The following is a 21,411-nucleotide window of genomic DNA, read 5'->3' as shown; positions in this document are numbered from 1 at the left end:
ATAACTGCTAAGACTCAGTAGTTTTCGTTGTTGGAAATTGTAATACTAAGAAATTAGACTGAGTATACATTTTGTATGTAAAACTTATATTTATCCGCTACCGTCATATGGGCGTAAGGTGAAAAACTTATTATTAACTGTTCATTACTTTTCTGTTATATAACAGTTCGTGTAATACAGATGTAGTGCATAATTATTTTCCATCGTATTTTCACCGAAACGTACGAACTGGTCTTGCTATTTCAGTCAGTTCAAAACGTACTGAGGTTGACTGAAGTAGCATGACAAATACGAACGTTTCCGAGAAAATACGATGGAAAACAATTATGCTCTACATCTGTACACACATATTTTCAGTAGAGTAGAGTTTATGAAGAGACACGGGCGTGTAGAGTTAAATAGAAGCTTGGCTCTTCTGCATGAGATCTTTTATGTGGCGCCCACACACTCGACAAGTGGTATGGGAAGTATGCAAGGCAGTATGGTACGCCGATGACGAGTAGTGGGGCCCCACAACGTCTCTGCCTACTTCCCGCGCTACCTCCCATGCCACTCGTCGTGGCCGAGGTAATAACTTTTTGGCAACATTTTACATGAAAATGTTTTTGGTGGCATTATTAAGTAAGGAAACTAACTGATGTATGGAGTGAACACTCTAAGCTTAGGTACTTATTTCTCTATGTATGCCATAACCTCATTAATTTTGTCGCTTTCCATTATTTTGTTACTAGTTTGAGAAATAATGAATTTGTTCTTGAAAATGGAGACCTAGGCTCTCCGAAACATGTCGCGCGAGTGACTAAAAAATACGTGAAATTAGACGAATAATGAAGTTTATTTGCATTTAACTATATATTAATCAACTTTAAAATCCAATCAAGGAATGGAGCCGTTCTAGTCACTAGCACGTACACCATTAAAATGGCTGCGTCAGACATTTAACGGTCGACTCCGTCTTGACGTATTTTAAACGTCTTTTCCAAGACTTTATAAAATAAATAGGTCTTGCGGTTACTGTACTCCTAGTGTAAATTTCATTCGATAGCGTCACCCGACGTACGCGTTTGCGTTAAGTGTCCTGTATGGGATTTTGAGTTTCCAAAACGTCCCGCTTGGCGCGCTGTAAAAAAATGCCATACAAAAATAGACCTAACGCGACATAAGTATTATTATTATTGAGAACATTGATCAGGACCAGGTTAAAGTCTCTTTAAAGTAAATATCAGGTCAGTTAAGGAAAGGTTTACTAGCCAATGAGTGCAATATGCACGTAGCGATCGTCCGATTGCTAAGGCAGCTGCCCGACTGGAAGCGAGACAGTGCGTAGGTAGGTATAGACACTATAGACTATTATCTTGCGCAATTAATGTAAGTGTGGGTGCACTTAAATCTCGTGGGAATTGAAGAGGTGTATAATCGTTCATCCTGGCGGTTCACATGTTCAAGAAATGGGTGTGCCAGAGTGTAGTTTCCCATAAAGAACTGTTGGAGTTACCGAAATTCACGTACCTAAGGAAAATTTCGTAATTTTATAAACATTATTAGGTACGTCAGCACGTCAATACACTGGCGGTAACACCGGCAAGTGCCTAAGTGTAAGGCCTGAGTGGACGCTCTGAGCGGAGCGTTCGGCGGGGCGTGCAGCGTGGCGTCGGGCTCACAAGTGATTTGAGCAGCGTGCATTAAGGCCGCTCCTATACGTTTGCATTTGTTTAACATGCACGCCGCACGCCCCTCCCCGCTGCACGCCCAACTCGAGCGTCCACTCAGGCCTTACACTGTAATAAGATCAGAGAAAACACACGCTTAAGAAGAAACCCGCTGATCGCTACTCGCTAATCGCCGCCGGTGGGACAGCATCCTTACTCCACTTTATTGGCACTGCGAAATTAACTTGTCTCGGTTTTTTATGGAATTGGCTGGAATAGGGTTTCTGTTTTCACAAACATACCAGAGAGGCAGTGGTAGATATATTTAAGTAGGTACCTACTAGAGTTAGACCACAGAATAAATAATATTAGTACTAGGTACAGAATACTCACTCTCTAACTAAACGCGTCTGTTACGATCAGGACAGATATGGCCGCTAGGTGGCGACAGCGCCACGCGCGGCTTATGGCTAGCCACCAAAATTGGTGTGGAACGGATGTACTTGTAGCTACCTGTTGCAAAGCGACGAAATCGCGGAGTGAGCCACGCCTGGTTAGACCAAGAAAAGTCTGCAGAGATTTTGATAGCCCACGCAGCGCAAATGTTATTTTAAACGTCAAACTTCTATGACATCATGACGTATAAATAACACTTGCACTGCGTGGGCTATCAAAATCGCTGCAGACTTGTCTTGGTCTAACTCTAGGAAGAAACAGTTTAGGTATCTGGGCTTATCTGGTTTAAGGTGGCAACTCAGAGTCCCTAATACCTACGTAATGTGTATTGTATGTACTTCCTTACAAATATTATAGTCTTTGAAATAATCATATTAAATCGCCTTCTGCCCTTCTTGCTCCTATTTACAATACATATTGGTATTAGCGGAATACGAAAACGAAAATCGAAATTTCGTTATCCGCATCTCTTTCAAACGAACATGGAAGAGTGATAAAGAGTATATCCGGCCATTATTTTACTATCCGACCGGATACCGGATAGTAACCTACTATCCGGCCGGATACCGGATAGTGACCTACTATCCGGCGGATACCGGATAGTAACATTGCTTGATTTTGGAGTAAACAAATTGGATTTAAGAAACAGACACGGTCATAATCGTACTTGTTTATTATTTTATAAACAATTTAAACATTCCACTGACTCGCACGCGCACTCATTTCGAACCTAGAAATGTGTCCGCGCGAACGTTCACTAGGAAACAGGTCAAACCTGCAGAATGAACCTGAAAAACCGAAATGTAGGTATAATTCCGCTGGCCGAATATTCGGCGGCCGGATACTGGATATTCGGCCGATGTTTAGGCCGAATATCCGGTATCCGGCCAAACAACTATCCGTTGCATCTCTAATAAAGAGGCAGATAACGAAATTTCGATTTCCGTTTTTCGTGATAAGCGGCCGGCGACACAGTTCAGTAAAGGAATTCGATGAACTTTTTTAAATACAATGCTGTTCTAGGTGCAGTTCTTCAATCGTGTTGTAGGCTCTCGCCGATGAGATATAAAAATAAAAACCCCTTGTCATAGAAAACGCGGTAGTGCAACTATATTTTGGCAGTTCGAATATTAATGTAAAAAAAGTGAAAAACATTAAAAGAATAACTTAAAACAATGTAGGTAGTTAAAAACCCAAAGTTGCTTAATTACACTTTAAATTATGGCTGACAGCTTGTTTTAAGTTAAAAATCTGATTTATTTGATATTGATTTGACACTACTCAAAGAGCATCTCACCTGCACAAATACATAAGTACAAACCCGAAGCACTACAAGTACCTAATATCAAGTAAAGATCGGATTTGTAAAGTTTAAATGCCATCTCTAGTGGACCACTAAACTTTTCTCACCTTGGTTATATTTTGCATTTAGTTTTCATAATGGTAAACTATAAACCATGGAAACAGCAAAGAAAACTCCTAACTACAAAACCGTGTGTATAAGGTAGCGGTATAAAAACTAGAGATGCCCCCAATAGTGGTTTTGGCCGAATACCGAATATTCGGCCCCTCTTTCGGCCGAACCGTGACCATGACGTGCGAATATTCTGAGTCACAATTATTATGAAACTATTAACTGTTCGCCAACAAAGCAAGTTTGCTAAGATATATTTTTTGTTGAACAGAATTAATTCATGTACTTAGAGTCAAACAAATCAGACACTGAATCAGACCCATGACAAAAATAAAACATTATGTAATCAAAAAATGTTCAAAAAAGGGTCTTCGTATTTAACAACTTTCCAAGAATACATTTTAAAATATATAAGTATATTTTTTGGTTATTTTTATTGTGTAATTTTTCTTTTTAGGTAGGTGCAACAGATATTTGGTCGAGGCCGAATAGTAGGAACATACGGCCGAATACCGAATATTCGGCAAAGTCGCCGAATAGGCCAAATACCGAATAGTTGCCGAATATTCGTAGCATCTCTAATAAAAACTCTTTAAAAAGATATTCTTCGCCTGCGATCGTAAAAGCATTTCATTTTCGAGCTGACTTTTGTACGTACTCTCCAGAATATAACTTTTTTTGAATGCGACGAAATGCTCTCACTTAGAAAAAATGAGGAGGGTTTTACGCATTCATGCAGTGTTAAGAGAATAGCGGACCATTAAATAAATAAATAAATATTATAGGGACATTCTTACACAAATTGACTAAGTCCCACGGTAAGCTCAAGAAGGCTTGTGTTGTGGGTACTCAGACAACGATATATATAATATACAAATACTTAAATACATAGAAAACATCCATAACTCAGGAACAAATATCTGTGCTCATAACAAAAATAAATGCCCTTACCGGGTTTCGAACCCAGGACCATTGAATTTGAAAAGCATAGTGAGATAGAACACCTCACCTCACTGTCCAAGGCCCTAGATCACGCGGCCTAGGCCTAAGGGCTCGGCCACGATATTGCGCGACCGGCAGCGGCGGCGGCGACAACCATAGGTGGGAACGAAAGGTCCGATCGCTGTGTCTCGCTCCAAAAGCGCTGGCTGGAAGTCGAGTTAGCGGATATGGAAGGGAACAATCTCACACCTGAGGATGCCGAAGACCGAGCAAAGTGGAGAAGATTGAGTAGGAAAGCGGACCCTGGCGCCCCTCCGCTACGCTGGGATAACGCTGAATGAAGAAGAGTGAGATAGAAACCTTTTAGGTATATTTATTGTATTTGAAGAAAGCATTGTTATCTCACTTCGTTTTTAAATATAGACTGACCACGAGTGGTTGTTACTACAAAATAAAAAAAATGTTATCAAACTACATAACGGGACTTAATCGCGTATTTAAGTTTTAAGATTTACCTCCGACGTTTCGAGGACGGCGTTGTAAGCGGAAACGAATATCGACAGTCGATAAATCGAATATCGTTAGTGTTGTGTGTCGATAGAGTAACATCCCTAGTGCGCAAAACGTTCAAACTGATAAACAAGACCAAGTGCGGGTAGTTCGAAAAACTCGCGCGGCTAGAAGATGTTGATGTCAACTTGAGCCAGTCTTCTCCGAGACCACGGGGACAACGCCGTCCTCGAAACGTCGGAGGTAAATCTTAAAACTTAAATACGCTATTAAGTCCCGTTGTGTTGTTTGATAATGTTTAATAATCGTGAAAGTTTAAATCAGTATAAAAAATATACTTTGAAAAGTTTCCTCGTATAGGATTACATGTCGTTTTGTTTTATTTTTAGTGCGTCACGCTAGCACTCAATTACACCTATATATTTCACACAACATTTTAAGTTTCATTTAAATATTTTTTCTCTATTGACTATTGAATAAAAAAATGAATCGAGATTTTCCAATTTTCCTATACATTTTTTATCCGATTCCCCGCTTTTTTATAAATCTGAAAGGGCTTTCATGCCATGAAACAAAATACCCGACCATAGAAATATCCGGAATTAATCTCATCAAAGCGCTGAAACCGTATTTTTGAACGCACCCTGCGAAATGCTTTTAGGCTTGTTATTACAATCGCCTCCGTGGTGTGAGTCGAACGTAAGGGTGACATTCCATTTCTGACCGCAGCTGCACTACTAGTACGAACGCGTTGGTGTTATTGTCAATTTCCATAGTAAAATGAATGGTAGTGCTGCTGTCGTTGGAAATGGACTGTCACCTTAAGGCACATCACACACTATAGTCTGTATCTTTAGGTATTGAAATAAAAGTAAACAAACAATTTGTAATGTTTCGGGTAGTTAAAGCCTGACAACAGTTTATTTGACCCTCGCCATTTTGTGGATTTTCAATGGTACTAATTTCTTTTACTGGCAACAAGTACTCTTTGACAACGAACGTTGGATGCCATCGAATGTCACCGATGTAAACAAACGGAAAATATCTATATATCTACGAATATTCTATGTAAATATCTACGAATATATTTAAATATAAAGGGTTTTATTACAAAAATTACAAAAAAAAAATACCAAAGATGCGAAAAAAATTGTAGTGAATGCAATCAAATAAGGATTACATAGCATTCCAATAAACAATGTTTTAAAGTTGGTTGTTGACATGACCGGTATTGACATTTGAGTCGCTTAACTTCAAACTCGGGTAAATCCATCTGTCAGATTATGCGATTTTGGTATTAAGAAAAGGTAAAGCCTGACAACAGTTTATTTAACCCTGAGATAGTGTCGCTGCAAACAGCTTACGTATGGCAATAATGTGCGTACGTCATGTATAGTCGGGGTAGTGGGCATTGGCTTCATGTTGATACTCGTATAATGTCAGAAACATTGCTTACAGAGAATTCGGTTCTTTCAATTTACCTATTCCTCAAAATCTGATTCTAAATATTCAATATTAATATATTCTTCGTTTTCTGACTCGACGAAGTCTGATTTTCATCAGATGTTGTGTCGCTTTCAGGACCACCAACCTCGATTATAAAGCGTTCAGTCTCCAATTCGATTATTAGGATTTTTATCGTCGAACTACATAAACCTTAAATGAAATATGTGACGTTATCTATGAAAAGGGACTTTATTGTCGATGGCGCTTACGCCATTATGAACGATGCTCCGATATAAATTCAATGCCGCGCGACGCTGTGCGGCGTAAGCGCCATCGACAATAAGGTCCCTTTTCATAGGTAATGCCCCATATTAAAATTTAAACCAAACAACTAACCAGTTCAATAAAACCGCACTATAAAATGTCAATACCGGTCATGTCAACAACCAACTTCAAAACATTGTTTATTGGAATGCCATGTAATCCTTCGTCTTTTTTAAGCTGTAAGTATTTGATTGCATTCACTACAATTTTTTCGCATCTTTGGTATTTTTTTTTTGGCATTTTTGTAATAAAACCGTTTATATTTGAATATATTCGTAGATATTTTCCGTTTGTTTACATCGGTGACACTCGATGACAGCCAACGTTCGTTGTCAAAGAGTACTTGTTGCCAGTAAAAGAAATTAGTACCATTGAAAATCCGCAAAATGCCGAGGGTCAAATAAACTGTTGTCAGGCTTTAATAGGGTAGAGATTTGCTGAGAGGGTCGAATGGATTTACCCGAGTTTGAATTTAAGCGACACATTTTATAGTGCGGTTTTATTGAACTGGTTAGTTGTTTGGTTTAAACTTTGACGAATAGGTAAATTGAAAGAACCGAAAGCAATATTTTGACATTATACGAGTATCAACATGAAGCCAATGCCCACTACCCCGACTATACATGACGTACGCACATTATTGCCATACGTAAGCTGTTTGCAGCGACACTATCTCAGGGTTAAATAAACTGTTGTCAGGCTTTATAAGTGTTATAACATTTCGTGGTTAACCGACCAATTACAAAACCGCCTGGATCAGTCACTGAACGACCTGACTTTAATCTACATTATTTGATCGTGTAATGTTTTCTAGGGTTTGCTCCCAGGAAATACCGGAACCGAAAGTACCGGGAATTCCCGGGATTTAGAGCGAAGCAAAGAACCGGGATTTCAAAATTAAATTCCCGGTACTTTCGGGATTTTCGGGACTAATATTTCCGGTACAATATTTGACTGTTTTCTGTTACTTAGCATGAAATATCATGTTTTTTAAAGAAATATATTGTATCAATCCAAGTCTGATGCTAAATACTTCTACGGCTGACCATGTATAAAAGCAAAATAAAAATAGTCAATGGGTTTGACAATGCTCACAGTATAAAATTGCGCGTTTTGAAACTATACGAGTGTTTCTACGTTAAATAATTTTATACGAATAATTAGTTATTGGTATACTAAATATGAGCAAAAACTAGAGAGAATTGTGTAATTAATAAAATATTCCTTTTAATTCGAATACGGTATAAGAAACTCTCATTGATAATGAGAATGACATTTAAAAATGAATTAAAATATCATATCATATCATATTTATTTATTGCAACCATGGTATTTCTATAGATATTACAATGTCTGGGTAGTTCCACATGGACCCTGTGAGGGCATAGCAATATTACATGCTTAGGATCTAATCTTAAATCTATGTGTATAATATGAAAGTAAGTCAAGTTTTTATATGAAAGTCGAATTGAATCAGTTAATTGTCAGTATGTGTATTCAATACAAATAGGCAACGAATTAATTATTAAGTGATGTCAAGTTAATGAGTATAAAAATAATGAGAATGTAGATTTAATGCAGTAAAAGTGGATTAATATTTAAATGCAATATGTCAACAAATTGATTCAATTTAAACTAGTAAGGTTTGTATAGGTAAACCAGAACTTTGGGAGTATTGTCAAGAGGGCGCTCGTTTTGAATTTTATATAGCAACAATTTGTATAGTGGGGACAATGGAAATTGGCAGATGATTTTTGTTTTATTCCGACAACTTTAATAAGTGCGAAGTTTGATGTTTGGATATTTCTTCGGTTTTTACGCTATAAAATTCGTGAATATTACAGTGACATGCCCTCTCCTTGGTAAATTCGTCATTCTGGCTGCAACAACTTCTTGATTTTTCTTATTGATAGTTCTATTATTATAATATATGTATGTAGGTAAAATATCCCTGCCACAGCCCATTTTGAACGCACTCGAAAATGGTTAATTAATTTTTTTATCCTTTTTCACGAAACGGCTTACACATTTAAAATAAATGATGATATTACCTGAGCCACAATTCAGTTTTTGCCGATGTTTTTCTACAAAGATAGTAAAAATATCAAATGCAATTTAGGATTAAACGAAATTGATGAATGTGTGGCTTGAAGACACATATTATCGTTAATAATAATGTTTAGAGAAAGATTCAAGATCGTTTTAGGTTTTTTTTTACCTAAAATTGAGAAAGGCAGTCCCGAAAGTACCGGGAAATCCCGGTTCCATTTATGCCTGGTACCGAAAATCCCGGTTCTTTTAAACAGTACTGGTTCTGCAATCCCTAATGTTTTCATCTACCCAGATTTTGTTTACTTTTATTTAAATACCTGAAGATAGAGAGTATAGGTAATTTTCAGAAGACGCTGGTTCCATCTCGACCTTGGGCATTAGAGGGCTTGGTCACTTTTTCTTTCGTACAGTCAACCGGACCGGACTAATGCCAATAAGGCCTAGTTTCTCCTCTGGGTTGGAAGGTCAGATGGCAGTCGCTTTCGTAAAAACGTGCCTACGTCAATTCTTGGGATTAGTTGTCAAGCGGACCCCAGGCTCACTGACTGACGGACTGACAGACAGACGGACAGTGGAGTCTTAGTTGTGTGTGTTTCATGCTACTACGCCGCACCTGCGAGTAAAAAGACGGACAAGTGCACAAGCCAATCATCCGTTTTTTTCATGCCACTGCGCCGCACCTGCGAGTAAAAAGACGGACAAGTGCACAAGCCAATCATCCGTTTTTTTCATGCCATATCGGACCATGAAAACTCAGACTGCCGGACAGTAAAATTCATTGTAGTGCACAATCGCCCTAACATGTAGATGGAGGTTACGACTTTTGAGGTCTCAGTCACACTTGTATACCATTGCAACTCGCTAAGCATCCAGAATACATACCAGGGGACGGGCGTTCTGAATAGAACAAGAGTTTTGAATAGCCCCAATCCTGGTGATTGATTTTCGTTGCAGTAAATTAGGCCTTTGTAAAGGTCGGAGCTTTTAACGCGAGGGAACAATGTATACTAATTATCACTGGGTTACTTAGGACTTTGCCAGCGGAATGTACCCCGGTCAATAAGACTTAGAAAATCATGCTGACTGTAGATTTGATTACACATTAAGACGAAAGGATAAGGTCGTTGATTGTACATAGATTAACACCTTTTGTAACACTTATTGTAATATTATCCGTAAAATAAATAGAATAAAGGGGAAGACATCATGTGAACGCTTCACTATGTAAACCTAGTCCCCATTTCCTCTCTGTGTTGTAAGAAATAGGAGCGAAAACCTTGAACCTAACCTTACCTAACTCATTAGCAAGTCATAAGCTAGTGCTAGCTTAATAATATATCGACGCTTAAGACGAAACAGGAGCTGAGTTTTAAATATTTTAGGTAAATATACCCGTCTCGCTAACGGAAGCGGCACCTAAAAGTAGTGCGATAAGGACAAGGCCAAAAATCCTGCGTAAAAATCTCAAAAATCGAGGTTTCGTACTCCTCTGTTTCCTCCTCCAAAACTTAACCAATCGTAACCAAATTTGGAAATCTAAATGATTATGAAATTATCTGTGTCGGACCGTTTTGCTTTTTTGGCTAATTGATATCAGTTTTGAATGCCACGCCTCTCATTGCGGCATAGTCAATTAGGCCATCTTGGCCATTTTTGAAGGGCTCTAGCGCCTTAAAAAACAAAAATATCAAAAAAAGCATAACGGTCCGACACAGATATTGACAATATTAATCTGTGTTGAAAAAATCATTGCTCTAGCTTCAAAAACCACGGAGGAAAACGAGGAGTACGTTTGTATGGAGAAATGACCACTCCCGTTGGCTCTTAAGAATCAATACTGTCTAATATTTTTGACGTTTTTTACCTTTTAATTCAGTAAGGTGCAGAAAAAAATAACGAAATAATTAAAATTAATTTAAAATTTAGACAATTATGGCATGCTATTCGTTATTTTTTTTAACCTAACCTAACTGCATTGATTCTTAAGCGTCGATATTATTATATTATTAAGCTAGTGGGTGCTGAAGTGTTCAAATTTCTTTAATCTGAACACAACCTTGTTATACCTATTTTTTTTTGAACTGACTAATTGGCTGGGTACAGGTGTAGTGCATATAATTTCCATCGTATTTTCACGGAAACTTCCGAACGTGTCTTGCTATTTCAGTCATTCTCAAAAAGTACTGACATTGACTGAACTAGCATGACAAATACGAACGTTTCCGAGAAAATACGATGGCAAATAAATATGCGCTACATCTGTGCCTGATCAGGCGAGGCTCACTCCGCGATTTCGTCGCTTTGCAACAGGTAGCTACAATTACATCCGTTCCACACCAATTTTGGTGGCTAGCCATAAGCCGCGCGTGGCGCTGTCGCCACCTAGCGGCCATATCTGTCCTGATCGTAACAGACGCGTTTTGTTAGAGAGTATGAGTCTTCTGTATCTGTACCTAGTACTATTATTTATTCTGTGGCCTGATTTATATAGTTACCTCGCAAAGAATTTTCAAAGCCACTGTTCCCGAATTCGACCAATCCCGATCAAAGCCACAATACGTTCGCTTTGTCATATTCTACATTTCCGACGTTCAAAGCTACGTGGGGTTTTTCAACATTTTCATGCAAATGGGCTTGAGAAAAATCTATTCGGAATTCTGGCTGATTGTGAAATTCTGTAGCTTTTATGTTTTTTTTTTAAGTTGAGCAGTGTCATAACCGATGATTGGGAGTTGTCTAAGAGCCCGGGAAAATTTTAGGTCTATGTTTTTAGAAAACTTATGGGAGGAATATTTTTAGATAATGTAAAATAATTTGCATAATTTAGTGTTTCGAATATTGCCAACGTGTTAACCAGTAGAAAAGTATACCTACGTACCCTAACTTTATCTACCTTTATACCTACTTATAAATTATACCTAAACCTGCGGGCTCAGCACGGTTCCATTTTTATCGACTATCACTATGCGCGTCCCTTTCGCACTTACATACTTGTTAGAACGTGACAGGCATGGTGACAAGGGATAAAAACGCGACCGTGCTAAGCCGCCTGGTCATTCAACTCTGTAGTAGGTAGTTTTTTGTCCAATCGTAATTTTATGACGGTTAAACATAATTGTAGTTAAAAATCGCCTTTATCTACAACCTATAACAGTTGCTATTGCTTGAAACAGTCTCAAATAGATTACTAATCTAAGTTAAATGAAGGAAATCTAATCGCGTGCATATCGTTGCAGCGCGATACGAGAATAAACACTTGGATATGATTTGCCGATTTTGCCATCGGCTCTCCGCCTATGAAAACTTTTCAGCCAATCACATTCGTCAATCTACTTGGGAAACTCGACAAACTCGTCAGTACCCGATAGACTTGCGAGGGAGGTGCACGTTCGCTCCGCATAAGTTTTCCCGCCGAAATGTTCGCGAGAGGTGGCCGCGTTCTAAATTTGAAAATTTTGTTTTTTTTCGCGAGTACAGATTAAATACGAGTGTTGATCAGTGAAAGTAAAATGAGTGTGTTTTTCAACGGGTTTTCTTTTGTTTCAGTGTTATTGGTGCTAGTATTTGCGTTTGTTAGCCGCGTACAGAGTTTTGGTAAGTGATTTTATTTTTTACCATTGAATTAATAGATACTAAAAAGAAATTAAGTTACTTTGAAAACAGAGAAAATTTTAATTTTATTTCAGTTCTTCAATCTTCAATGATGATCCTATTACGGACAAATCTATTGTAAAAAAAATATTAAAAAAGGATTATCATAATTTTACAAACGTACCTATGTACTAAAATATATTTTACATAAAAATAAAATTCTTTACGGCTTATAAAAAAAATGCTGTACCTACAATTTAGCAAAAAAAATCTAACACTTTATTTGTCAATCAACACTACCTATAACTAAACTTAAAATATTTTAGCACCGTTTATCGATATGTACTTATTTTATTACTATATACGTAGACTACAAATATTACGTTACTTTTATTTTTCACGTATTCGTTTTACATCTCTCAATATACGTCCCGAGCAAATCAATACGTGTACACTTCAAAGTGCTTCACATAACTTAATAAAATCCATGATTTCCATTAGAATTGGCTTGTAGCAATAAATGTAGCATCAAAGAGATCAGCGGAGCAAAAACACGAAGTAATCGAGTGGAAAGTCAATCGGAGTTGTCACGTATAAACATTCATACATACATGTTAAATCACATTTACAACCGGGTCTATCGCGAATTTATTTGATTACCTTTATTTACCGACGTTTCGACAGTGGCCTAGCCAAGGTGACAATCGCTGTCTCTCTATAACTCTTCCATATTAGTGTGACAGTGACAGTTGCGTTTCGTTCGCTACGGAGCGTTAGCGATTAGCACGTTGTCTACGGGGCCAGCCGGCCTAGCCAAGGTGACAATCGCTATCGCTTCGCCATCGAATCGCTGTCTCTCTATCACTCTTCCATATTAGTGTGACAGTGACAGTTGCGTTTTGTTCGCTACAGAGCGTTAGCGATTGGCATGTTGTCTACGGGGCCAGGTTTCACTGGTCGTGGTTGCGGCTAACATGCGGTTGTCTGGAAGAGATCGCTTTTTAGCCATAAGACCGCCGGTTGTTACCTAGTCTTAAGCTTGTATTTCGCTTTCTGTATATTTTTTTTAACTTTATGGTGCAATAAAGGATATTTAGTTGACTGGTTAGATCATTTTCCCAAAATCATAATTTACCTGTAGCATAATTTCTATTCGCATTTTTTCCTATTCTTAATTTACACCAGACGCATTAATTCCTAACATGATTTTTCCATTCGCATATTTTCCCATTAGACAATTTAGCCACTCACAAAATATTTCTTACGGCGTTTATTCTATAATCAAAAAATCGATTACCCCACCCCACTTTCTTTTCAAAAAACATTTAGTTCACAACTTAGCTAGACGGAGCTCCGCTTCGCGGGGCTCCTATTACTGGGCGGTTTGCCCTTCGGGCATCTGAAGCTACCTAACGAACCTAACCTACCTGACCTATTAATTTAGTGTGACCTCCATGAAAACATTACACTTTGGTGAAAAAAGTGTAGGTAGGTTAGGTTCGTTAGGTAGCTTCAGATGCCCGAAGGGCAAACCGCCCAGAAATAGGAGGGGCGCTTAGCTAAGTTGTAAACTAAATGTTTTTTTGAAAAGAAACAGTACGGTGGGACCATGGTAATATTATCGCCTAAGAAATAAAAAGAATGCGAATAAAACGACTTGGAAAGTATTAATTATGAGAAAAATTTAACCTAGGAATTAATGCGTCTGGTGACTCTGGTGTAAATTAAGAATAGAAAAAAATACGAATGGAAAAATTATATTACGAATTAGTGCGTCTGGTGTAAATTAAGAATAGGAAAAAATGCGAATAAGAATTATGCTACAGGTAAATTATGATTTTGGGAAAATGATCTAACCAGTCATGTAGTTATTTACTTACTTACATGTTGTGTGTTATGTGTTCAAAACGCGAAAGTTTTAAATGTTATACCCAATACATTCAGCTACGGTGCAAATCAGTAATCAGTGTATTTATATATCTAAATAAGTATTTTGTTTTATTTAAAATATTGAAAATATTTTTGACTTTTGTTTTTCATTCGATGTTTCGGTCAAAAAACTGCCAAGTATTTGGCCGCGCCGAAACTGTATTTTCAGTAGTGTCCGACCGAATTTCGGTTTCGGTCGAAACTATAGAGCAAAAAGGTTTCGCAAAAATACCGGTTTCAATTGGACACTAGTTAAAATTTTGATAAAAGCCGTGACGTATGGATCTGGACAGGAAAAAACCCCTGATTACTGACTGCTAAAATAACTTACTTAATAATTATATCTTAGCGTTTTATTCCCTTTTAATGTAGTTTAGTCTTTTAAAATATCGAAAAATAAATAACTTAAATGTTTTATAAGTATGTACCTCTGTAATTAGGTAATTAGGTTAATTTCTGTGACTAAATGATTAATTAAAAAAAACGCAAAGTTATCTTTGAACCTTCTAATAAAAAAAAAGACTTAAACCAATTAACCAACAATGAGTAGGTCACACTTATATTTCTAATTGTTAACCAGACCCCGTGATTAAACCTTGAGGCCAGACAAATTAATACAATAATAGTCTTATTAATAATGCTACACGAGGTGTCTGTCTGTTCATTATTTATGTACTTAATTATACGTCAGTAACGTCTCAATGTCGTGGGCTGAATTGTAATGTGTATTAAATTGGGTTATAAATGTTGTAAAATTATTCTGTCTGCTAGTTTGCGGGTAATTCGGTTTGGAAGTTGCAAATGTATTCTAGTTAGTCAATGCCTCAATAGAGTTATACAGAAATTATTATCCGACCGAAAATACAGTTTCGGCGCGGCCGAAAAGTTTGGCAAAGTTTTCGCCAAAACCGAACCTTTGTCCGAAAAATGTTTTTTAAGGTTCCGTCACACAGGCGCGTTTTCCGGGCGGGGCGTGAGCGTTTTATATGTAACTACATGTACGCGCCTGTGTGACGAAGGCTTTAGGATGAAACCTGCCGAAACCGAAACTTCGTTGGAACAGTATTTAGTTAACAGAAATGTTAGCTGTTAGAAATGTTAGTTAATGTTAGAAATGTGTGTGTTGTATGTGTATTGGCGCGGGGTCGTTCTACATAAATGAAAGGCATTACTAGTATTTATCTACAGCGAAAAGATTTCCTATAAATAATTAGACCTTTTCGATTGACTCTTTATCATACTTTGTACAGTCAGCAGCAGAAGTTGCTAAGCGGGCCTGGTGTTCAAAATGATCTTGACGCGACTTGTTAAGAGAATAAGAGCGTGTCAAGGTAATTTTGAACGCTCGCCCGCTTAGCAACTTCTGCTGCTGCTACTGCTACCTGTACCTACCTGTAAATTTGCACCAATCACTTTGCCACAAGTGTCACAACTATTATGGCCAAACTGCAAAACATACTTTGTCACCTACCTATAGCAGTCTAATATCGCAAAACGAGAAAAAAATTCGCTCCTTATAGAAATTACCATACAGAGACCCGTTTCCATTGCCACTAAGTGTATTTAATCCTTCGAGCAACACCGGGTTCCGACACATCGGAAGAGAGGGGCCCAAGCGATATCTCACCGTACAAATCATTCTGTCATTTTTCGCGGGGGGAAAGGTGCACACAGTCGCACTTCTCACACACTTACACAAAATCCAATCTGTAATGACGACACAAATACATAGAAAATGACACACGTCAAAGACAAATCTTGCAAACCTCGATCTCTTTTTGTGTACTGACGAGTGACAAGTGTCACAACACGCACACTAACACATTTTCGTTGAAGTATGTTATTGTATTCTGAGAGATGAGAAGTCGGATTTGTCGCTAGACCGATCCGCAATTTGTACTGAGCGAGCAAAATCGATAAATCCAACAATTACATGAGACTAAAATATAATAATTGTGTTTGAATGTAATTAAACGTATGATATGTAAAAAAAAATATTACATGTGAAATGTAACACTTTCTTTTTGTAAATTTGATGTCCCCGACCTCTTTTTATAACAAAAAACCGAGCAAACAGGCATTTTTGTGCAGCAGTGTTCACGCGCGCGTCTGGACTCGGTCTAGTGAAAAATCCAAGTGCAACTAGTTTTATTACCCGCGCTAGATTAGATTGACGCGCTAATCTTGTACCTCGGCAGAGGGGAAATAGTGCGAATGCCGCCTCCCTTCCGTGTTGCTCGAAGATTTAATCATATAAATACAACAAAGACAAGCAATTGTGACGCACGTGCAGTTTCTCCCACGTCCCATGCAAACTTTAAGTAAACTTAAGGAGTTTGTAAAAGATCCTCTCATCTGAGACAGCTTTATAGAAACACTAACTGATCGTGAGCCCTATGTCCTTTGGAATAAGGTTCAGAATTGACAGTTAACATGCGGCAACTGTACGATCAGATATATCTGTGCGATCGAGATGCTCAAAAATTGAACACGCGCTCTCACGCCTTGACAATAGAGTCGCGTTCAGATATATGTGAACACCATGGCCACTCCGATATTTCTGAAGGCGACTAGCAGCAGCACTCTTTAGCCTTACGTCGTCGCTATAAGGTTTAAGTATTGTCAGTTAATATACGATGGTACGATACAAGTACGCAACGTGTGTTGAGAAGAGGGTTCTGCGATATTTTTGTTTTATGTGTTCATTACGTGTTTATCTTTCATTTGACTGCTTTCATTTCCACATGCTTCATCGCTTTTTACGACCAATCCTTCATCCTACTTTTGTCCCCCTTAGTGTCTGTATACATTTTTCTTTATGATGTTTTTGAACGCATTGGAGCTTGAGTCGGACGCTAAGTTTTAATGCCACGTGCTACGTCAAGTATGGAGCGTATATGCGTACTATTGCCCAGTTTGGGCAAAGTTGACATCAGTCTCTTCGATGGATTTTTTTGCATACAGTCTCTTCGATGGATGTCACTGTTGCTAATTTAATAATCTTTCTAATTGCCAGAAAACAATCCTAATGGTATACCTATTAAATGCATTATGCCTATGATCTCGTTCTAAACGTTACAGTTTCTTCGTATGAGAGAGCAATTCATTCCAAAAAACTCAGAATTGTCCACCAATTAAGCGTAGTTGATTGTCGTAGTTGTTGGTGTGCAGTTTTTCATGCTATAAAAACGAATGTCTCCAAAATCGTTCCGTCAATTCTCAGCGACGCCATTCACAGCCGGGGCTAAATAACTAAGTCACGACCCCCAACTTTGCCGATGAACATGACATAATATCCAAATCAATGTCTCCAAAATCGTTCCGACAATTCTCTCAGCGACACCATTATCAGCCGGGGCTATATAACTTAAAGTCACGATCCCTAACTTTGGCGAAGAACCGATAATATACCGGCCAGATATTAGAATTCTCAACTAGCGAACCCTACAACTTTAAAGTCTTTGCATAATTTAGCGTGTGTGCAAACTTGCCTGTTTTCCCATAACCAGCCAAGTGTGAACTCCGATTCCTTTGAATTATTAAGGGCGTGGAGAGCTCAGTTAAGTTGGTTCGTCAAGTCGATGCGAAGGGAAGACAATTGGGATGGTGAGGATCGGGGATCTTAAAGCTTTGTTACAGTATAGTTTATTAAGAGGACAGGATCGGGAGTTTATAGCAAGGTGTCGTATGCAGACTTATAAAGAAAAGTTTTTCTTTATTGTATTGGGAGGATAGGAAAATTAAAAAAAAAACTTCGCGTCGTAAAATGTATTTTCTTGATAAGGATGATAGTGCATGATTATTTTCCATCGTATTTTCACGGAAACGTACGAACGTGCTATTTCAGTCAGCCTCGTTAGAAAAAGTACTTACTGATAAAATTGATTCTAATCATGACCCTCAAATATTCGTAAAAAAAAGGACTGGTAGCTTCTCATATTGGAAAACTGTCGTTATCATTACTTATTAAAGCCCCAAAACTTAGTAACACCCACGTAATAGCATAGAATTAAGCGACCTACGTGACCTAGTGCTTCCAAGTACGTCTAAGTTGTCAGAATCCTTAATAGGTCTAAGTTTAATCCATGTCGGGCTCGACCCACGTCTAAGACAATAAGTTTATTACACGGCTCATACAATATGGACTAGCGATTGGTAGGGTTGCCACCGAGTTTCCCCTTTATGACAGTAGGGAATATAAGCATAGAATAAATTTAAAAGTGGAAAAATAACTGCCTTGGAAAGAAAGCCTCACTTTGGAAGCTTTATGATTCGCTGGCTATGGATGAGGTCTTGGTGGCTCAGTTGGCAGAGCGCTGGAGTATCGATCCAGAAGCCGTGAGTTCAAGTATCAACCAAGGCAGTATTTTTTCCATTTTTAAATTTATTCTAAGCTTAATAGCATCGTTCGACGCTTCTGCTTGTTAAAAAAATAGTAGGGAATCTAGTAGTAGCATTTGAAGTAGGTATGTGACTTATACTGCTCAGTGATTGTATTTTTCGCTTATAGGTACATTAACAAACGGCCTGAAGTGTCACTTACAGTGTTATGTTAAACGTGGTGTTCAAATCGTACTTAGTGAATTTGTTTGAGTAATCCTTATATACTCACGTCAATCGAAATTCCTTTCTAAACTGTCTTCAAACTCCTTTAGGTTTGAAATGTTAGTAAACATTGTCAGCCTGCAGTTTGTCAGTCTTTTTTATATTTCAGCTATATCCAAATTAAAAACTAGTATATTGCGACACTATATATATATGGACACTTATATTTAATGTCACCCGGGGGCCTCTGTCGATCGTCTGATCGAATGTATTTCTGCGGGCGAGTTTGACCGCGACTCGACGCTTGTAGTTTTATTAGGGAATAGTGTAGACTGTACTAAGCGAGATATCTTAAAATTATCCGCTACGCTGTCGGCGATTGACCGGGGAGAGGTTGCTAAAATAATTATCTGTGCGCTCCCTTATAGAATGTCGAGCAAGGTCAATAAGAGGGTATTTCATTACAATTCTTTATTGTATAACCTTTCCTTGTACAGTAGTACGATTTCGTATTTTGATACGAATAAATTTATAGAAGATTTTGTTATGCCCCATAAAAGAACCTACCTACCGAGAAGATGTCTAGTAGAGTGTGCTAACCTGTTAGCATATAATATTGAAGACCCCGTCGTGGCTAGCACGGCGTCTAATAGCCTTAAGTCACGTAGTATTATACGCCTTGGTAGCGTAGGGTTTGAAATGGAGCCGCCTGGTGATTTGAATTTAAACTAACCGCTACGACAACGTGTGCACCAGCCGGCTCCGTTCCTATTGATCACTGTGATGCTAGTATGTTTGGTAAAACCAATTTATTGAACTTAGTTCATCAAAATATCCAAGGATTTACCTGTAAGGAACACGAAATTGATTTGTTTATACAGTACTCGAATATTGACATTCTCTGTATAACTGAGCACTGGCTTAAAGGTCATGAATTTATGTTTAATTTCAATAATCATAGTATAGTAAGTTCATTTTTTAGGAGATCTTGCAATCGCGGCGGGTCATTGATAATGGTAAAACATAATTTAAAAAGTAAGGAGCGTAAAGACATTGTTGACATGTCTGTGGAACGCCTTATAGAACTTTCTTGTGTTGAATTGGAACAATTTATAATTATATGCGTGTACAGGCCCCCATCGGCAGACTATAACTTATTCGAATCAGTCATAGATGAAGTACTTAGTAGTGTTTTTGGAAGTCATAAAAATATAATTGTATGCGGTGATTTCAATATTAATTTGCTAGAAAATTCGCCATTATGTGGAAGGTTACTAAATACTTTCAAATCCTTCAATTTAGTCAATTTATTTTGTGAGCCCACTCGAGTCACAGCAACCAGTGCTACATGTATAGATAACATCTTTAGTAATAATGACGCGATTAGTAAATCTGTTATTAACAACCTAAGTTCTGACCACTGTGGACTAAAAGCTTCTTTCAGCGGGAAAACTGAAGAAATTCCTCAAGACACTTTGTGCAGGCCGATTTCCGAAAGTCGCCTAGGTTTATTCAATCGTAATATTACTAAACAATTATGTTGTCTTTCATGTACCCAGGAAAACCCTGACTGTTTGAGTTCCGAGTTGTTTAATTGTATTAAAAAGGAATTTGATGCCTGTTTCATTCAGAAAAAGGTGCAAGGCAAGGCCAAGACTAAATTTAGCGACTGGGCTACACCGGATATTCACGAGAAAAGACGCCGGCTCTACGACTTATATGATTTAAAGGCAACTGATAAAAGACCGGAATTTCTGGAGTACGTCAAGAATTATTCTAAATCTTTTAAGATGTTGTGTGTCGCCGCTAAAGTCGATTATTTGTCGAAAAAGATCCTAAATTCCAGCGATAAAGTCAAAACTGTATGGCAAGTTATCAGCAATGAAACTGGAAAACGTAAACTGAAGGATCCGCACTACAACCTACGAATTGCTGACACTTTAGTAAGTTCTGACCGTGAAGTGGCAGATCATTTTGAGCGGTTTTTCTCGAATATCCCGGTAGAAACAACAAGATCCCTTAATTCATCGCCAGACGTCGCTGAAGAAATTTTGAAGACAAATGTGGCAGAATGTACAGAAATCTTTAAATTTTCGTATGTCTCTCCGAATATAGTTCTTAAGACTTTTAGGTCTTTAAATTTAAAGAAAACAGAAGATCTTTGGGGCCTGTCTGTCAAAGTATTAGATTCCATTATTGAGTCAATTACACCATACTTAGCTGAGATTTTCAACAGATGCATTGATGCTGGAATTTTTCCAGATATTATGAAACATAGCAAAATTATCCCTCTGTTTAAATCAGGAACAAGAACAGATCCCACGAACTTTAGACCGATTTCAATACTACCGGCATTAAGCAAAGTGTTCGAGAAACTTATTCTAATTCAACTATTGTCACATTTCAACAGAAACAAACTGCTTGATAGCAATCAATTTGGTTTCACCAAAGGTCGATCAACTACTGACGCCGGTGCGGTACTTCTAAAACACATCTTTGATGCCTGGGAAAAAGCTCAAGATGCTGTTGGAATTTTCTGTGATCTGTCAAAGG

General features: G+C 38.0%; 1 protein-coding gene and 1 long non-coding RNA gene across 3 annotated transcripts in view; one reads left to right on the top strand and one right to left on the bottom strand.

Moving 5' to 3' along the window:
* The window catches only part of LOC134793035 (uncharacterized), a 92,123-nt gene that overhangs the window by 17,961 nt on the left and 52,751 nt on the right, over positions 1-21,411 (bottom strand). The gene's annotated exons all lie outside the window — the stretch shown is intronic.
* LOC134793016 (beta-1,3-glucosyltransferase) overlaps positions 1-21,411 on the top strand; it is a 50,818-nt gene that overhangs the window by 1,633 nt on the left and 27,774 nt on the right. Inside the window, exons 1-2 of one of the 2 annotated variants that reach the window (XM_063764538.1) lie at positions 12,165-12,222; positions 12,340-12,387. In XM_063764538.1, coding sequence (XP_063620608.1) covers positions 12,210-12,222; positions 12,340-12,387 — 61 coding nt within the window. In that variant the 5' untranslated portion in view covers positions 12,165-12,209. Of the gene's footprint in view, positions 1-12,164; positions 12,223-12,339; positions 12,388-21,411 lie in introns of those variants that run through there. The other variant, XM_063764539.1, reaches the window with a different exon arrangement.

Source organism: Cydia splendana, chromosome 8, assembly GCF_910591565.1.
Source record: "Cydia splendana chromosome 8, ilCydSple1.2, whole genome shotgun sequence".
Lineage (NCBI taxonomy): Eukaryota > Metazoa > Arthropoda > Insecta > Lepidoptera > Tortricidae > Cydia > Cydia splendana.
The sequence above is the reverse complement of the archived record's forward strand: the minus strand, read 5'-3'. Positions and strand labels throughout refer to the sequence as shown.